The 16,839-nt window shown below is 38.8% G+C and overlaps 1 protein-coding gene across 2 annotated transcripts in view; it reads right to left on the reverse strand.

Annotated features, from left to right (window-relative positions):
* KPNA3 (karyopherin subunit alpha 3) overlaps positions 1 to 16,839 on the reverse strand; it is a 97,836-nt gene that overhangs the window by 32,532 nt on the left and 48,465 nt on the right. For both annotated transcript variants that reach the window (NM_001192773.3, XM_024999948.2), the window contains exon 2: positions 15,933 to 15,977. In NM_001192773.3, the coding sequence (NP_001179702.3) occupies positions 15,933 to 15,977 (45 nt within the window). The remainder of the gene's footprint in view (positions 1 to 15,932; positions 15,978 to 16,839) is intronic.

Below are 16,839 nucleotides of genomic sequence, written 5' to 3' on the forward strand. Positions count from 1 at the left end.
AATTTAAATATGTATGTATATTCATTACTGGATTCAATTTAATAATACTTTATGAGGGATTTTTTCCCACCTATGTTCATAAGTGAAACTGGCTTATATACATCTTTTCTCATGCTGTCTTTGCCTGGTACTTGGTGTTATGGTTTGTTAACCTTATAAAATGAGTTGAGAAATGTTCCCTCTACCTTCTCTGAAATCATTAAGGCTGAAATTGTCAGTCCCTTGAATGTTTGCTGGAGTTCTCTCTGTGAGTACTTTTTCTATTCAGGGCGATAAGAGAGGTTACACTTTTAGTTACTGATTTAATTAATTGTTTTAAAATCTATTCAGATTTTTAAATTTCTTCTTAAGTAAGCTGGGTAAATTATTTTAAATTTCCCCACTGAGAAATTGTTTGTTTCACCTAAGTTTCCAAATTTACTGGCATAAAATTGTTCATATTCAAATTGTGGTTGTTTTAGAAAATGATTATCATTCCCCTTCCCATATCCATGACTCTGGATAATCTGGTCCTGTATTTATTCCAGGTATGACCATGTAACTTGCTCTGGCAATGGACTTGAGTTTAGTAAATGAACTTGAAAAGCTTCTCCACATCCAAGCATGTCCTCTCTTGCTGCTTATGTAATTCTAGAGCCACCAGGTGAACAACTGTGAGCTTGCCTGTTGCAGGATGAGGCTATGTGGAAGACAACTAAGGTCTCAGTCAATAGTAAGAAACTTCTATGAGACCATCTTAGATCATCCAGTCACTAGCTAACCCACCAGCTGACCAGAGCTGAGTGAAGGAGCCCAAGCAGAGATCAGGTGAACTGGCCCAGACCAGAAGAACCACTCTGCCAACCCAAAGAATTGTCAGTGGAATAAAATGGCTATTTTGTTAATAAGCCACTAGGCTTCGGAGTGGTTCATTGTTGTTCGGTCATTAAGTCATGTCCGACTCTGAAACCCCATGGATAGAAGAAGCATGTCAGGCTTCCCTGTCCTTCACTATGTCCCAGTGTTTGGTCAAACTAATGTCCATTGAATTGGTGATGCCATCCAACCATCTCATCCTCTGTCGCCCCCTTCTTCTCCTGCCCTCAATCTTTCCCAGCATCAGTGTCCTCTCCAATGAGCTGGCTCTTCACATCACGTGGCCAAAGTACTGGAGCTTCAGCATTAATCTTTCCAATGAATATTCAGGGTTGATTTCCTTTAGGATTGACTGGTTTGATCTCCTTGCTAGCCAATGGACTCTCAAGAGTATTGTCATGCAGTAAAAACTAAGTGATGTGAAAGTGAAAGTGTTAGTTGCTCAGTCGTGTCCAATTCTTTGCAACCCCATGGACTGTAGCCCGCCAGTCTCCTCTATCCATATAATTCTCCAGGCAAGAATACAGGAGTGGGTAGCCATTCCCTTCTCCAGGGGATCTATACTATGCAGGGAAGTAATGTACTAATATTTTTAAAAAATAATGCTACATATGAATTAACATGTCTTTTAAATTCTGTTCATTCCCCTCTACCTGCTATAAATTTCTCCTATAAAGGTAACTCTTCAATTCCACAGGTTCTGACATGTAACATCTTCCTATTGGTCATATATTGGTGTTAGTTAACTTCCATTAGGATTTCTTGATGCTCAAGGTATTGAGAAGTGCTTACTTTTCCCCAACAATTATGAGATTTTGGTAACTTTCTCATTCACTGATTTCTCATTTAATTGTTTCATGATCAGAGAACAAAGTCTGTACAACACTGAAATTAGCTGACATTTGCTTTATAACACAGTTTCCAAAACCTTTTCAGTACATAGCATAAGCCAAAAGCAATACCCAACAGTTTTCTTTATCAAATAGTTAGATCCAAACAAGTTAATAGTAATTTGGGAGGGGAGGTGTGCCAAGGCACACATAAGTTTAAAGAAAATATCTTTATTTCACTTAGACAAAATATGTAATTGAAAAAAACACAGTGCAATCTAGTGGTCAAATTATGAACTATTTCAGTTCTGTGGTAATGAATGATTCTGTGGTATCTGAAATGTTAAGTGTCACTGTGTTTCTCATAAAAATTTAGAATATCCAAAGGTATTCCTCTGATTCACTAGAGTTCCATGGTACCTCACGGCACAGTGCAGCAACTAAGGCTACATACTATTCACAAAAGCAATATTCAAATATGCATGTGCTTCATATGTGTATATTAGATATCTAATACTTCAAATTAAGTTATTTACCTATCTCTTATTAACTGGTGTATTTAAAAGTTCTCCAACAATGGACAAACTTCTCCTTGTGATTGTGTCAATTCTGGCTTACATTTATTAATATCTGGGCATACCCAAGTTTCTGGGCATACCCAAGCTTCTCAGTTATAACAACTAAGGGATACAGAGGTCTGGGGTACTGCAGTCCATGGGGTCACAAAGAGTCGGACACAACTTAGTGACTGAACAACAGCTTCTTAGTAAGTTGCTTCTTTTATCAAGAATTAAGTAACAACCTTCATTGCCAAATTAAAATCACCTTAACAAAGTTCATTTTGGGCATCCTAGGGCATGAAATTATACTTTACTCTTAACAAAAAATATGTACAACCAAAGTTAAGATGATCAATCCATGGGCAGATTGCTGGTGATGTGATTAATCACCAAAACCAGCAACTTCAACTGTCCTTTTGCTTGTCACTTAGAGATCTTTACCCTCTTAGAGACTGTGCTATAGTAAGTTCAGCATCTATAAAAGGTATCTTTTTCTTTAATCAAGTGGGAGGGGAGCTCAGAGGATATGGAAACTGGCCTAGTTGCAATACCTACTTTATCTCCAAACACATACACACAGACTAGATCCATTTTAAAGTTCCTTTAGAAATCCATTATTAATCTGTTGCCTCATATATGTACTTCATACTTCTTAGATCTTCTGTTTTCTGACAACTGTTTGAACCACATGGAACGGCCACTTAGTACATCAAAAAACTTAAATATTTACATTAAGAGGCATTATAGCACAATGCTTAAAAACTCAGATCTGCCATTTTTCAGCTAGAGACTGCCCCAGACTTGCCCGAGAGTGTCCAGGAGTCTCCAGCGGAGGCGTGGGTCAGCGGTGGCCTGCTGCAGGGTGGGCACTGACTGCAGGGGATGTTTGGAAGGAGGTCACCCATTATCTCCATTACTTCCACCATAGTTTGGCCTCAGGTCAAAAAACAGGGAGGAAACACAGCCCCACCCATCAACAAAAAACCGGATTAAAGATTTACTGAGCACGGCCTCACACATCTGAATAAGACCCAGTTTCCCCCTCAGTCAGTCTCTCCTATCAGGAAGTCTCTTATCTGTATCCAGCAGAGGGCAGAAAGAATGAAAACCACAATCACAGAAAACTAATTAATCTGATCACATGGACCACAGCCTTGTCTAACTCAATGAAACTATGAGCCATGCTGTGTAGGTCACCCAAGACGGTCGGATGTGGTCCACCGGAGAAGGGAATGGCAAATCACTTCAGTAGTCTTGCCTTGAGAAGCCCATAAGCAATATGTAAAGGCAAAAAGATATGACATTGAAAGATGAACTCCCCAGGTCGGTAGGTGCCCAATATGCTACTGGAAATCAGTGGAGAAATAACTCCAGAAAGAATGAAGAGACAGAGACAAAGAAAAAATAACGCCCAGTTGTGGATGTGACTGGTGATGGAAGGAAAGTCCAATGCTGTAAAGAGCAATACTGCATAGGAACCTGGAATGTTAGGTCCATGAATCAAAGTAAATTAGAAGTGGTCAAACAGGAGATGGCAAGAGTGAACATTGACATTTTACGAACCAGTGAACTAAAATGGACTGTAGTGGGTGAATTTAACTCCGATGACCATTGTATCTATTACTGTGGGCAAAAATCCCTTAGAAGAAATGGAGTAGCCCTCAAAGGCAACAAAAGAGTCCAAAATGTAGTACTTGGATGCAATCTCAAAAACAACAGAATGATCTTTGTTCGTTTTCAAGGCAGATCATTCAGTATCACAGTGGTAGTGATGGTGGTGGTTTAGTCGCTAAGTTGTGTCCAACTTTCGCCATCCTACCAGGATCTACTGTCCATGGGATTCTCCAGGCAGGAATACTGGAGTGGGTTGCCATTTCCTTCTCCAGGGGATCTTCCCAATCCAGGAATTGAACCGGGACTCCTGCATTGCAGGCAGATGATAAATCAACTGAGCTATAAGGGCAGCCCAATATCACAGTAATCCAGGTCTATGCCCCAACTAGTAATGCTGAAGAAGCTGAAGTTGAATGGTTTGATGAAGACCTACAAGACCTTCTAGAACTAACACCCAAAAAAGATGTTCATTATAAGGGACTGGAATGCAAAAGTAGGAAGTCAAGAGATACCTGGAGTAACAGGCAAATTTGGCCTTCGACTAGAAAATGAAACAGGGCAAAGGCTAACAGAGTTTTGCCAAGAGAATGCACTGGTCACAGCAAACACCCTCTTCCAACAACAAAAGAGAAGACTCTACGTATGGGGATCACCAGATAATCAATACCAAAATCAGACTGATTATATTCTTTGCAGCCAAAGATAAGAGAAGCTCTATACAGTCAGCAAAAACAACACTGGGAGCTGACTGTGGCCCACATCATGAACCCCTTATTGCAAAATGAAAATGAAAGTGTTAGTTGCTCAGTTGTGTCCGACTCTGCGTCGTCCATGGAATTCTCCAGGTAAGAATAGTGGAGTGGGTTGTCATTTCCTTCTCCAGGTGATCTTCCCAACCCAGGAGTCGAACCCACGGCTCCTGCACTGAAGGCAGATTCTTTACTGACTGAGCTATGAGGGAAGCCCCAAGTCAGACTTAAACTGAAGAAAGTAGGGAAAACCACTAGACCATTCAGGAATGACCTAAATGAAATCTCTTACAAATATATGGAAGTCACAAATAGATTCAAGGGATTAGATCTAATAGACAAGAGTGCCTGAAGAACTATGGACGGAGGTTTCGGACACTGTACAGGAGGCAGTGATCAAGACCATCTCGAAGAAAAAGAAATCCAAAAAGGCAAAATGGTTGTCTAAGGAGGCCTTACAAATTAGCTGAAAAAAGAAGAAAAACGAAAGACAAAGGAGAAAAGGAAAAAAGACAAATTTGAAAGCAGAGTTCTAAAGAATAGCAAGGAGAGAAAAGAAAGCTTTCCTCAGTGACCAATGGAAAGAAGTAGAGGAAAACAATAGAATGGGAAAGACTAGAGATCTCTTCAAGAATATTCGACATATTAGGGGAACATTTCACACAAAGATGGGCACAATAAAGGACAGAAACAGTATGGACTTAACAGAAGGCGAAGACAGGAAGAAGAGGTGGCAAGAAAACACAGAAAAACTATACAAAAAAGATCTTCGTGACCCAGATAACAACAATGGTGTCATTATTCACCTAGAGCCAGACATCCTGGAATGTGAAGTCAAGTGGGTCTTAGGAAGAATCACTATGAACAAAGCTAGTGGAGGTGATGGAATTCCACTTGAGCTATTTCAAATCCTAAAAGATGGTGCTGTGAAAGTGCTGCACTCAATATGCCAGCAAATTTGGAAAACTCAGCAGTGGTCATAGGACTGGAAAAGGTCAGTTCTCATTCCAATCCCAAAGAAAGGCAATGCCAAAGAATGCTCAAACTACCACACAAATGCACTCATCTCACACACTAGTAAAGTGATGCTCAAAACCCTCCAAGCCAGGCTTCAACAGTACGTGAACCATGAATTTGCAGATGTTCAAGCTGGATTTAGAAAAGGCAGAGGAACCAGAGCTCAAATTGCCAACATCCACTGGATCATCGAAAAAGACAGAGGGTTCCAGAAAAACATCTACTTTTGCTTTATTGACTACACCAAAGCCTTTGACTGTGTGGATCACAACAAACTGTGGAAAATTCTGAAGGGATTAGAATACCAGACCACCTGACCTGCCTCTTGAGAAATCTGTATGCAGGTCAGGAACCAACAGTTAGAACTGGACATGGAACAACAGACTGGTTCCAAATAGGAAAAGGAGTACGTCAAGGCTGTATATTGTTACCCTGCTTATTTAACTTATATGCAGAGTACATCATGAGAAACGCTGGGCTGGAGGAAGCACAAGCTGGAATCAAGATTGCTGGGAGAAATATCAATAACCTCAGATATGCAGATGACACCACCCTTATGGCAGAAAGTGAAGAAGAACTAAAGACCTTCTTGATGAAAGTGAAAGAGGAGAGTGAAAAAATTGGCTTAAAGCTCAACATTCAGAAAACAAAGATCATGGCATCTGGTCCCATCACTTCATGGAAAATAGATGGGGAAACAGTGGAAACAGTGGCCGACTTTATTTTTCTGGGCTCCAAAATCACTGCAGATGGTGATTGCAGCAATGAAGTTAAAAGATGCTTACTCCTTGGAAGGAAAGCTATGACCAACCTAGATAGCATATTCAAAAGCAGAGACATTACTTTACCAACAAAGGTCCGTCTAGTCAAGGCTATGGTTTTTCCAGTGGTCATGTATGGATGTGAGAGTTGGAATGTGAAGAAAGCTGAGCGCTGAAGAATTGATGCTTTTGAACTGTGGTGTTGGAGAAGACTCTTGAGAGTCCCTTGGACTGGAAGGAGATCCAACCAGTCCATCCTAAAGGAGATTAGTCCTGGGTGTTCATTGGAAGGACTGATGTTGAAGCTGAAACTCCAATACTTTGGCCACCTGATGCAAAGAGCTGACTCATTTGAAAAGACCCTGATGCTGGGAAAGATTGAGGGCAGGAGAAGGGGACAACAGAGGATGAGATGGTTGGATGGCATCACCAACTTGATGGACACGGGTTTGGGTGGACTCCGGAAGTTGGTGATGGACAGGGAGGCCTGGCATGCTGTGGTTCATGGGGTCACAAGAGAGTCGGACACAACTGAGTGACTGAACTGAACTGATCTGTTTTACATATGGTAATGTAAGTTTCCTGGTTACTCTTTCCATACATTTCACCCTCTCCTCCCCTCTCCTCAAGTCCATAAGTCTATTCTCTATGTCTGTTTCTCCACTGCTGCCCTGTAAATAAATTCTTTAGTACCATTTTTCTAGATTCCGTATATATGCATTAGAATATGATATTTATGTCTCTCTTTCTGAATATTTCATTCTCTATAGTAGGTTCTAGGTCCATCCATCAGATTGGAACTGACTCAAATGTGTTCTTTTATGGCTGAGTAATATTCCATTGTGTATATGTACCACAACTTCTTTATCCATTCATCTGTTGATGGACATCCAGGTTGCTTCCAGATTCTAGCTACTGCCAATAGTGCTGCAGTGAACAATGGGATACATGTGTCTTTCTCAATTTTGGTTTCCTCAGGGTATATCCCTAGGAGTGGGATTGCTGGATCACATGGTGGTTTTATTCCTAGTTTTTAAAGGAATCTCCATACCATCTTCCATAGTGGCTGTATCAATTTACATTCACACCAACAGTGCAAGAGCATTCCCTCTTCTCCACACCCTCTCCAGCATTTATTGTTTGTAAACTTTTTGATGATGGCCATTCTAACTGGTGCGAGGTGATATCTGATATCTCATTGTAGTTTTAATTTGCATTTATCTAATAATTAGCGTGTTAAAGCTCAACACTCAGAAAACCAGATCATGGCATCTGGTTCCATCACTTCATGGGAAATAGATGGGGTAACAGTGAAAACAGTGTAAGACTTTATTTTTTGGGGCTCCAAAATCACTGCAGATGGTGACTGCAGCCATGAAATGAAAAGACGCTTACTCCTTGGAAGGAAAGTTATGACCAACCTAGAGAGCATATTGAAAAGCAGAGACATTACTTTGCCAACAAAGGTCCGTCTAGTCAAGGCTATGGTTTTTCCAGTGGTCATGTACGGATGTGAGAGTTGGACTGTGAAGAAAGCTGAGTGCCGAAGAATTGATGCTTTTGAACTGTGGTGTTGGAGAAGACTCTTGAGAGTCCTTTGGACTGCAAGGAGATCCAAGCAGTCCATTCTAAAGGAGATCAGTCCAGCGTGTTCTTTGGAAGGAATGATGCTAAAGCTGAAACTCCAATACTTTGGCCACCTCATGTGAAGAGTTGACTCACTGGAAAAGACTGATGCTGGGAGGGATTGGGGGCAGGAGGAGAAGGGGACGACAGAGGATGAGATGGTTGGATGGTATCACCGACTTGATGGATATGAGTTTGGGTGCACTACAGGAATTGGTGATGGACAGGGAGGCCTGGTGTGCTGCAATTCATGAGGTCCCAAAAAGTCAGACACGACTGAGCGACTGAACTGAATAATGAGCGATGTTCAGCATCTTTTCATGTGTTTGTTAGCCATCTGTATGACTTCTTTGGAGAAATGTCTGTTTAGGTCTTTTCCCCACTTTTTGACTGCGTTGTTTTTCTGGCATTGAGTTGTGTGAGCTGCTTGTATATTTTAGAAATTAATCCTTTGTCAGTTGCTTCATTTGCTATGATTTTCTCCCATTCTGAGGGTTAGGGTTTCACTTTACTTATACTTTCCTTTGCTGTGCAAAAGCTTTTAAGTTGAATCAGGTCCCACTAGTTTACTTTTGTTTTTATTTCCATTACTCTAGGGAGGTGGGTCATGTGAAGAGTTGACTCACTGGAAAAGACTCTGATGCTGGGAGGGATTGGGGGCAGGAGGAGAAGGGGATGACAGAGGATGAGATGGCTGGATGGCATCACTGACTTGATGGACGTGAGTCTGAGTGAACTCCGGGAGTTGGTGATGGACAGGGAGGCCTGGTGTGCTGCAATTCATGGCGTCGCAAAGAGTCGGACACGACTGAGCAACTGAACTGAACTGAACTGAGGAGGTGGGTCAAAGAGGATCTTGCTTTGATTTATGTCACTGAGTGTTCTTCCTATGTTTTCCTTTAAGAGTTTTATAGTTTCTGGTCTTTAAACCATTTTGAGTTTATCTTTGTGTATGGTATTAGGAAGTATTCAAATTTCATTCTTTTACATGTAGCTGTCCACTTTTCCCAGAACCATTTATTGAAGAGGCTATCTCTGCTCCATTGTATATTCTTGCCTCCTCTGTCAAAAATAAGGTACCCATAAGTGCATGGGTTTACTTCTGGGCTTTCTACCTTGTTCCGTTGGTCTGTATTTCTGTTTTTGTGCCAGTACTATACTGTCTTGATGACTATAGCTTTGTAGTATAATCTGAAGTCAAGAAGGTTGATTCCTCCAGCTCCATTCTTCTTTCTCAAGACTGCTTTGGCTATTCAGGGTCTTTTTGTTTCTATATGAATTGTGAGATTGTTTTGTTCCAGTTCTGTGAAAAATGTCAATGGTAATGATAGGGATCGCATTGAATCTGTAGATTGCGTTTGGTAGTATAGTCATTTTCACAATATTGATTCTTCGTACCCAGGAACATGGAGTATCTCTCCATCTGTTTATGTTGTCTTTGATTTCTTTCATTAGTGTCTTACAATTTTCTGTGAACAGTTCTTTTGTCTGCTTAGGTAAGTTTATTCCTAGATATTTAATTATTTCTGTTGCAATGGTGAATGGGATTGATTCCTTAATTTCTCCTTCTGATTTTTCATTGTTAGTATATAGAAATGCAAGTGATTTCTGTGTATTGATTTTGTATCCTGCAACTTTGCTAAATTCACTGATTAGCTCTAGTATTTTCTGATACTATCTTCAGGGTTTTCTATGTATAGTATCATGTCATCTGTAAACAGTGAGAGCTTTACTTCTTTTCTGACCTGGATTCCTTTTAGTTTTCTTCTCTGATTGTTGTAGCTAGGACATCCAGAACTATGTTGAATAATGGTGAAAGTGGACACCCTTGTCTTGTTCCTGATCTTAGGGGGAATGCTTTCAGTTTTTCACCATTGAGAATTCTGTTTGCTACAGGCTTATCATATATTGCCTTTACTATGTTGAGGTTGGTACCTTCTATGCCCATTTTTTGAAGAGTTTTAATCATAAATAGGTGCTGAATTTTGTCAAAGGCTTTTTCTGCATCTATTTAGATTACATTATGGTTTTTGTCTTTCAATTTGTTAATATGGTGTACCACATTGATTGATTTGTGTATATTGAAGAATCCTTGCATTCCTGGAATAAACCCAACTTGATCATGGTGTATGAGCTTTTTGATGTGTTGCTGAATTCTGTTTGCTAAAATTTTGTTGAGGATTTTTGTATCTATGTTCATCAGTGATAGTGGCCTGTAGTTTTCTTGTGTTGTTTTCGTCTGGTTTTGGTATTAGGGTGATGGTGGCCTTGTAGAATGAGTTTGGAGGTATTCCTTCCTCTGCAGTTTCTTGAAGGATTTAGAAGGATAGGCATTAGCTCTTCTCTAAATGTTTGAGAGAATTTTCTTGTGAAGCCATCTGGTCCTGGGCTTTTGTTCTTTGGGAGATTTTTGATCACAGCTTCAATTCCAGTGCTTGTAATTGGGTTGTTCATAATTTCTGTTTCTTCCTGGTTCAGTCCTGGAAGATTGAACTTTTCTAAGAATCTGTCCATCTCTTCCAGGATATCCATTTTATTGCCATATTGTTGTTCATAATAGTCTCTTATAATCCTCTGTATTTCTGCATTGTCTGTTGTAACCTCTCCTTTTTCATTCCTAATTTTGTTGATTTGATTCTTCTTTTTTTCTTGATGAGTCTGGCTAAGGATTTGTCAATTTTGTTTATCTTCTCAAAGAACCAGCTTTTAGTTGTATTAATCTTTATTCTTTCATTTCTTTTTCATTTATTTCTGCTTGGATCTTTCTGATTTCTTTCCATCTACTAACTTTGGCGGTTTTTTGTTCTTTTTCCAGTTGTTTTAGGTGTAAAGTTAGGTTGTCTATTCGATGTTTTTCTTGTTTCTTGAGGTAGGATTGTATTGCTATAAACTTCCCTCTTAACTGCTTTTGTTGCATCCCATAGGTTTTGTCGTGTTTTGTCATTTGTTTCTAGAAATTTTTTTAATTTCCCTTTTGACTTCTTCAGTAACCTGCTGGTTATTTAGAAACGCATTGTCTAATCTCCCCTGTGTTTCTTATAGCTTTTTCTTGTTAATTGATATCTAGTCTCATAGCATTGTGGTCGGAGAAGATACTTGATATGATTTTAATTTTCTTAAATTTACTGAGGTTTGATTTGTGACCTAAGATGTGGTCTATCCTGGAGATGTTCCATGTGCACTTGTATTCTTCTGCATTTGGATGGAATGTCCTAAAGATATCAGTGAGATCTGTCTCATCTACTGTGTCATTTAAGACTTGTGTTTCCTTATTAATTTTGTTTTGATGATCTGTCCATTGGTGTGAGTGGGGTGTTAAAGTCTCCTACTATTATTGTGTTACTGTCAATTTCTCCTCTATGTCTGTTAGTGCTTGTCTTGTGTATGGAGGTGCTCCTATGTTGGGTGCACAGATATTTACAATTGCTATGTCTTCCTCTTGGACTGATCCCTTGATCATTATGTAGTGTCCTTCCTTATCTCTTGCAATATTCTTTATTTTAAGGTCTATTTTGTGTGACATGAGGATTGCTACTCCAGCTTTCTTTTGCTTCCCATCTGCATGGAATATATTTTTTCATCCTGTCACTTTCAGTCTATATGTGTCTTTAGGTCTGAAGTGCATTTCTTGAAGACAGCGTATATATGGATCTTGTTTTTGGATCCATTCAGCTAGTCTGTGTCTTTTGGTTGGAGCATTTAATCCATTTACATTTGAAGTAATTATTGATATATATATGTTCCTATTGCCATTTTTAAATTGTTTGAGGTCGATTTTGTAGATCTTTTTTCTTCTTTTGTATTTCTTGACTATATAAGTCCCTTTAACATTTGCTGTAAAGCTGGTTTGGTGGTACTGAATTCTCTTAACTTTTGCTTGTCTGTAAAGCTTTTTATTTCTCCATCAATTCTGAATAAGATCCTTGCTGGGTACAGCAATCTTGGTTGTAGATTTTTCCCTTTTAGTACTTTAAATACATCCTTCCATTCCCTTCTAGCCTGCAGAGTTTCTGTTGGAAGATCAACTGTTAAACATATGGTGCTTCCCTTGTATGTTACTTGTTGCTTTTCCCTGGCTGCTTTTAATATTTTTTCTTTGTGTTTAGTCTTTGTTAGTTTGATTAGTATGTGTCTTGGCATATTTCTCCTTGGGTTTATCCAGTATGGGGCTCTTTGTGCCTCTTAGACTTGATTCACTATTTCCTTTTCCATGCTGGGGAAATTTTCAACTATAATCTCTTTGAAAATTTTCTCATATCCTTTCTTTTTCTCTTCTTCTGGGATCCCTATAACTCGAATGTTGGTGTGTTTGATATTATCCCAGCGGTCTCTGAAACTATCCTCAGTTCTTTCCATTCTTTTTACTTTATTCTGCTCTTCAGAAGTTAATTTCACCATTTTATCTTCCAGCTCACTGATCCATTCCTCTGCTTTAGATTTGTTTATTATTTTGAGACAAGCTCCCTGACTTGTCACAGATCAGGTCTTCTGAATAGCACTACTCTATAACTAAAGTGTTTTTCGTAAAATTTCAATAAGCGATGTAAATTTAAGTAAAAATTTAAGATATCACAATTCCAGACCCCGGTTTGATTCCTGGGTCAGGAAGATCCACTGGAGAAGGGACAGGCTACCCACTCCAGTATTCCTGGGCTTCCCTTGTGGCTTAGCTGGTACGGAATTCACCTGCAATGCAGGAGACCTGGGTTCAATTCCTGGGTTGGGAAGATTCCCTGGAGAAGGGAAAGGCTACCCACTCCAGTATCCTGGCCTAGAGAATGGACTGCATAGTCCATGGGGTTGCAAAGAGTTGGACATGACTGAGTGACTTTCACTTTCATTTACCAACTACATGTCTGCGATTCCTTGGTGGCTCAGTTCAGTTCAGTTCATTTCAGTCGCTCAGTTGTGTCCGACTCTTTGCGACCCCAAGAATGGCAGCATGCCAGGCCTCCTTGGTGGCTCAGACGGTAGAAAAAAAAATCTGTCTGCAATGCAGGAGACCCAGCTTCAGTCCCTAGGTTGGGAAGATCTTCTGAAGAAGGGAATGGCAACCCACTCCAGTATTCTTGCCTGGAGAATTCTACGGACACAGGAGCTACAGTCCATGGGGTTGCAAAGAGGTGGACACAATGAAGTGACTAACACTTTCAACTACATGTCCAAAATCTGACTAAGCATTTTGAGATGGGCTGGGGAAGAGACCTAGGAGTACTGGGGTGAGGGAAGCTGGGGTTGGATGGGAGGAGTGTGGTTAACATATTCAATTTAAAAGCTGACCATCTAGTAGAAACGTGTAGAGCTAATCTAAGAAACTCTGGGAACTAGCTCCCTTGTATTTTCAACAATCTCAGTGTCAGTAATAACAATGCTGTGATTTTCTCCTCAATGGAGCAATAGAGATAACAAGGCTGAAATCAAAGACAGACACTTTGTCCTTAAACAGTGGAAGAATCTTCTTTTGAAGGGCTCTTCACACCTCTGAAGAAGTACATCAAAATCAATTAAGCTTTGAAGTCTATGCTTTGTTTCAGGAAGGGGTCACTTTCTGCTGCTTACTCAAGGAATTCGGAAATGTGAAATAAGGAACTGCCTGAAATTTCTTCAGTTAATTTTATTTTGATCATCCTACAAGCATTTTTTTCAGGAATTAATCAGAGTAATTAGAAAGGAAATAATGTTATCCAGAAGGGAAAAAATGAAGAGCTAAGAAAGAGGTCTCTAGACTAAACCACCACCACAACCACCACACGGATTTGATCCCTGGGTCAGGAAGATCCCCTAAAGAAGGGCATGGCAACCCACTCCAGTATTCTTGCTGGGAAAATCCCAAGAACAGAGAAGCCTGGTGGGCTACAGTCCACAAGGTTGCAAAGAGTTGGACAGGACTAAAGCCACTGAGCACACAACCAACAAGGACCTACTGTGTATCACAGGGAACTCGCTCAGTATTCTTAAAAACCTGAATGGAAAAGAATTTGATAAAGAACAGATACAAGTATATGTTTAAGTGAATAACTCTGTTGTACAGCTGAAACAAACACAACATTGTTAATCAATTATACTCCAATATAAAATAAAAGTTTAAAAAAAAAAGTGATCTCCAAAGAAACCAAGGTGGATATTAAGAAAAGATGTACTCTGGCAAGGAAGAAACTTTAATTCTATAAATTAAATACAGAGGGAGCACAACTATTAATATAAGAGAAACAAATCACCAAGCAAATATAAGAGCTTAGATTTATAAGCGTATCAGAAGAGCTAAAAAGCTTAAAACAGGAGCGAATTCTGAATAATACCAAGACCAATACAAAAGTCTCAGAATTGTATTCCAAGCATGAAAAGTTAAGGGAAAATGAAGGCTTATATCTGGGGAGAGAGTTGATGTAATATGAAGAGCTAACAAAAAATGAATAATTATTTAATTTCAATTTTATTCCTAGTGGCTCTCCTACAGAGAATGATCTTCACAAGATGAATGAAAAACCAAATACAAAAGGACACATACTATTCCATTTATATAAAGTTCAAAATCTGCAAAATAACCTATAACATTAGAAATCAGGGTAATGGTTACCTTGGGGCATAGCACTAACTGTGAAGGGGCCTTAGGATACAGATGTGTTCACTTTGTGAAAATTCATCAAGCTGTACACTTAAGTTGTGTTGATATTTTGTATGTATGTGCTAATAAAAAGTTAAAACGAAAAAGAAGCTAAGTCCAAAGTGTTTAAGATTGGCAAGGAGCTCACCTCACTCACTTTATTAAAAGCTAAGGCTTAGTTCAGTTCTCTGGTCCAAATGACCCAACGATCTGAAAACTGACAAATCACTGAGGTTAATCTCTGAGTATCCATGAAGCTAAGGAGTCGAAAGAACTGAGATTAGCAAGTATTTTTCAAATTTAATAAAAAATGGGTCAGAAGGGGTATGGAAGAATGGATCTCAGGAACTATATACTATACCAAGTAGCATAATATCAATGCTGAGTAAAAATTCATGACACAAAGTGGGTATTAAAGACTTACTGAGTAAATAAATGTACTAAGTGAAGTGAAGTCGCTCAGTTGTGTCCGACTCTTTGCGACCCCATAAACTGTAGCCTACCAGGCTCCTCCGTCCATGGGATTTTCCAGGCAATAGTACTGGAGTGGATTGCCATTTCCTTCTCCAGGGGATCTTCCCAACCCAGGGTCTGAACCCAGGTCTCCCGCATTGTAGACAGATGCTTTAACGTCTGAGCCACCAGGGAAGTCCATTTAATTTTAGTGACTCACTAAGAGAGTGTGTACTCTCTGAATCAAGATAGTCTTTCTCTGAAACTGGAAAGATTTAAGATAATATGTGAGTTTTAGGAGTGAATCAGATGAAGAAAATCTAACCTAAGACAAACACACAGATTTAGAAGTTTCAAATCTATTTTTTAAATGTACGTGGGTATATAGACAGAATTTATTATGTGTACTTACTTAATTGATAATTAAAATTTGCTTAAAATAAAATGTGCTTAAAAAAATAAAATGTGCTTGCATAAAAACACAATCTAATCAAGGGCAATTCAAAAGTAATGGAAGAAAACAAAACAAATTTTTAACAGCAGTTGCATCCAACTGGTAGAATATAAGGTTATTCTATTGTTATTTATTTCTCTAAATGTCTTTAACAAACAGTATCTAACTTTACCAGATGTTATGAGAATTTCAATGACAGTGGGACAGTACTTCACACAGTACCTAACACCTCAATAAATGGAAGGTACTAAAAATGTATACCATCATAAATTATTTAACCATATGTTTCTATGCTGTATAGTTTTAGGGATGCCCACTAATCTGCCATAGTATTTTCATTATTAAAGTTATACAAAGTTTTAACATCAGAAAAAAATCTATTTTTTAATTAAACACAAATCACTCTTACCTTTCGCAATTCAACTGTCACTTCATTTCTGTGTCTTCGCATTGTCTGTAAGAAAAACAAAAATTTCATTATCTAAATATTGATACTGCTAGTATAAATTAAGGTCTCTGGCATTTATTTTTTTTAGATTTTGTTCTTAAAGATTAAGGATTAATCAGTTTTAGACTTTAAATGATGAACTATAGGAAGCTAAAAAGTCAAAACTCCTATCTATTTTACTGGATACCTGTTGCTTAGTTCTGTGCGGAGTGGGAGACAGAGCTCAGCTGCCTAAGACCCATGCCCCTGTCCTAACTGCACCCAGGTTTCTATGGGGAATTATATACTCTCCACTGTGTAGTCTTGATGGACCATCTATTAAAGCATCTCCAAAAAAAGAAAAAAGAAAATCATCTCACTCTCTCCTAGCATCAACAGCATGAGCTCCAACTCTGCCAACAGAACTCTTCCCTGTAACTCTGAACTCAGAGCAAAATAGAAAGGGGGAAATTTTTTTAAAAAGCATGTTAATTACCAAAGGAAGTATCTGGACAAGGCAGTGAGCCATGCCTATTTCTGAACTTGCTATATTCCTAGTTACCTGGTGTCTCTACTCAGTCGATGAACTACCTCATAGTCTTCCAATATGATTTTGCTTTTAAGTCAGCCAGAACCAATTTTTTAAGCCTGCAACTAATGTAGTCTATCTCAAACAATTAATGTTTCAAAAAAGTAAATTAGTCATTGTTATGACCTTAAAAATCACATAAAAATGAAAATAAACTTTAGACAGGTATTTTGTATCAAAAGATAAAGAAGTATCCTTCTAAGTTTACTAAGAGGCTCTCTCATAAATGTCTTAATAGCAATTATTAAAATAACTAGATATCTCTGGTAGTTCAGCTGGTAAAGAATCCGCCTGCAACAC

This window comes from Bos taurus, chromosome 12, assembly GCF_002263795.3.
Source record: "Bos taurus isolate L1 Dominette 01449 registration number 42190680 breed Hereford chromosome 12, ARS-UCD2.0, whole genome shotgun sequence".
Taxonomy (NCBI): Eukaryota; Metazoa; Chordata; class Mammalia; order Artiodactyla; family Bovidae; genus Bos; species Bos taurus.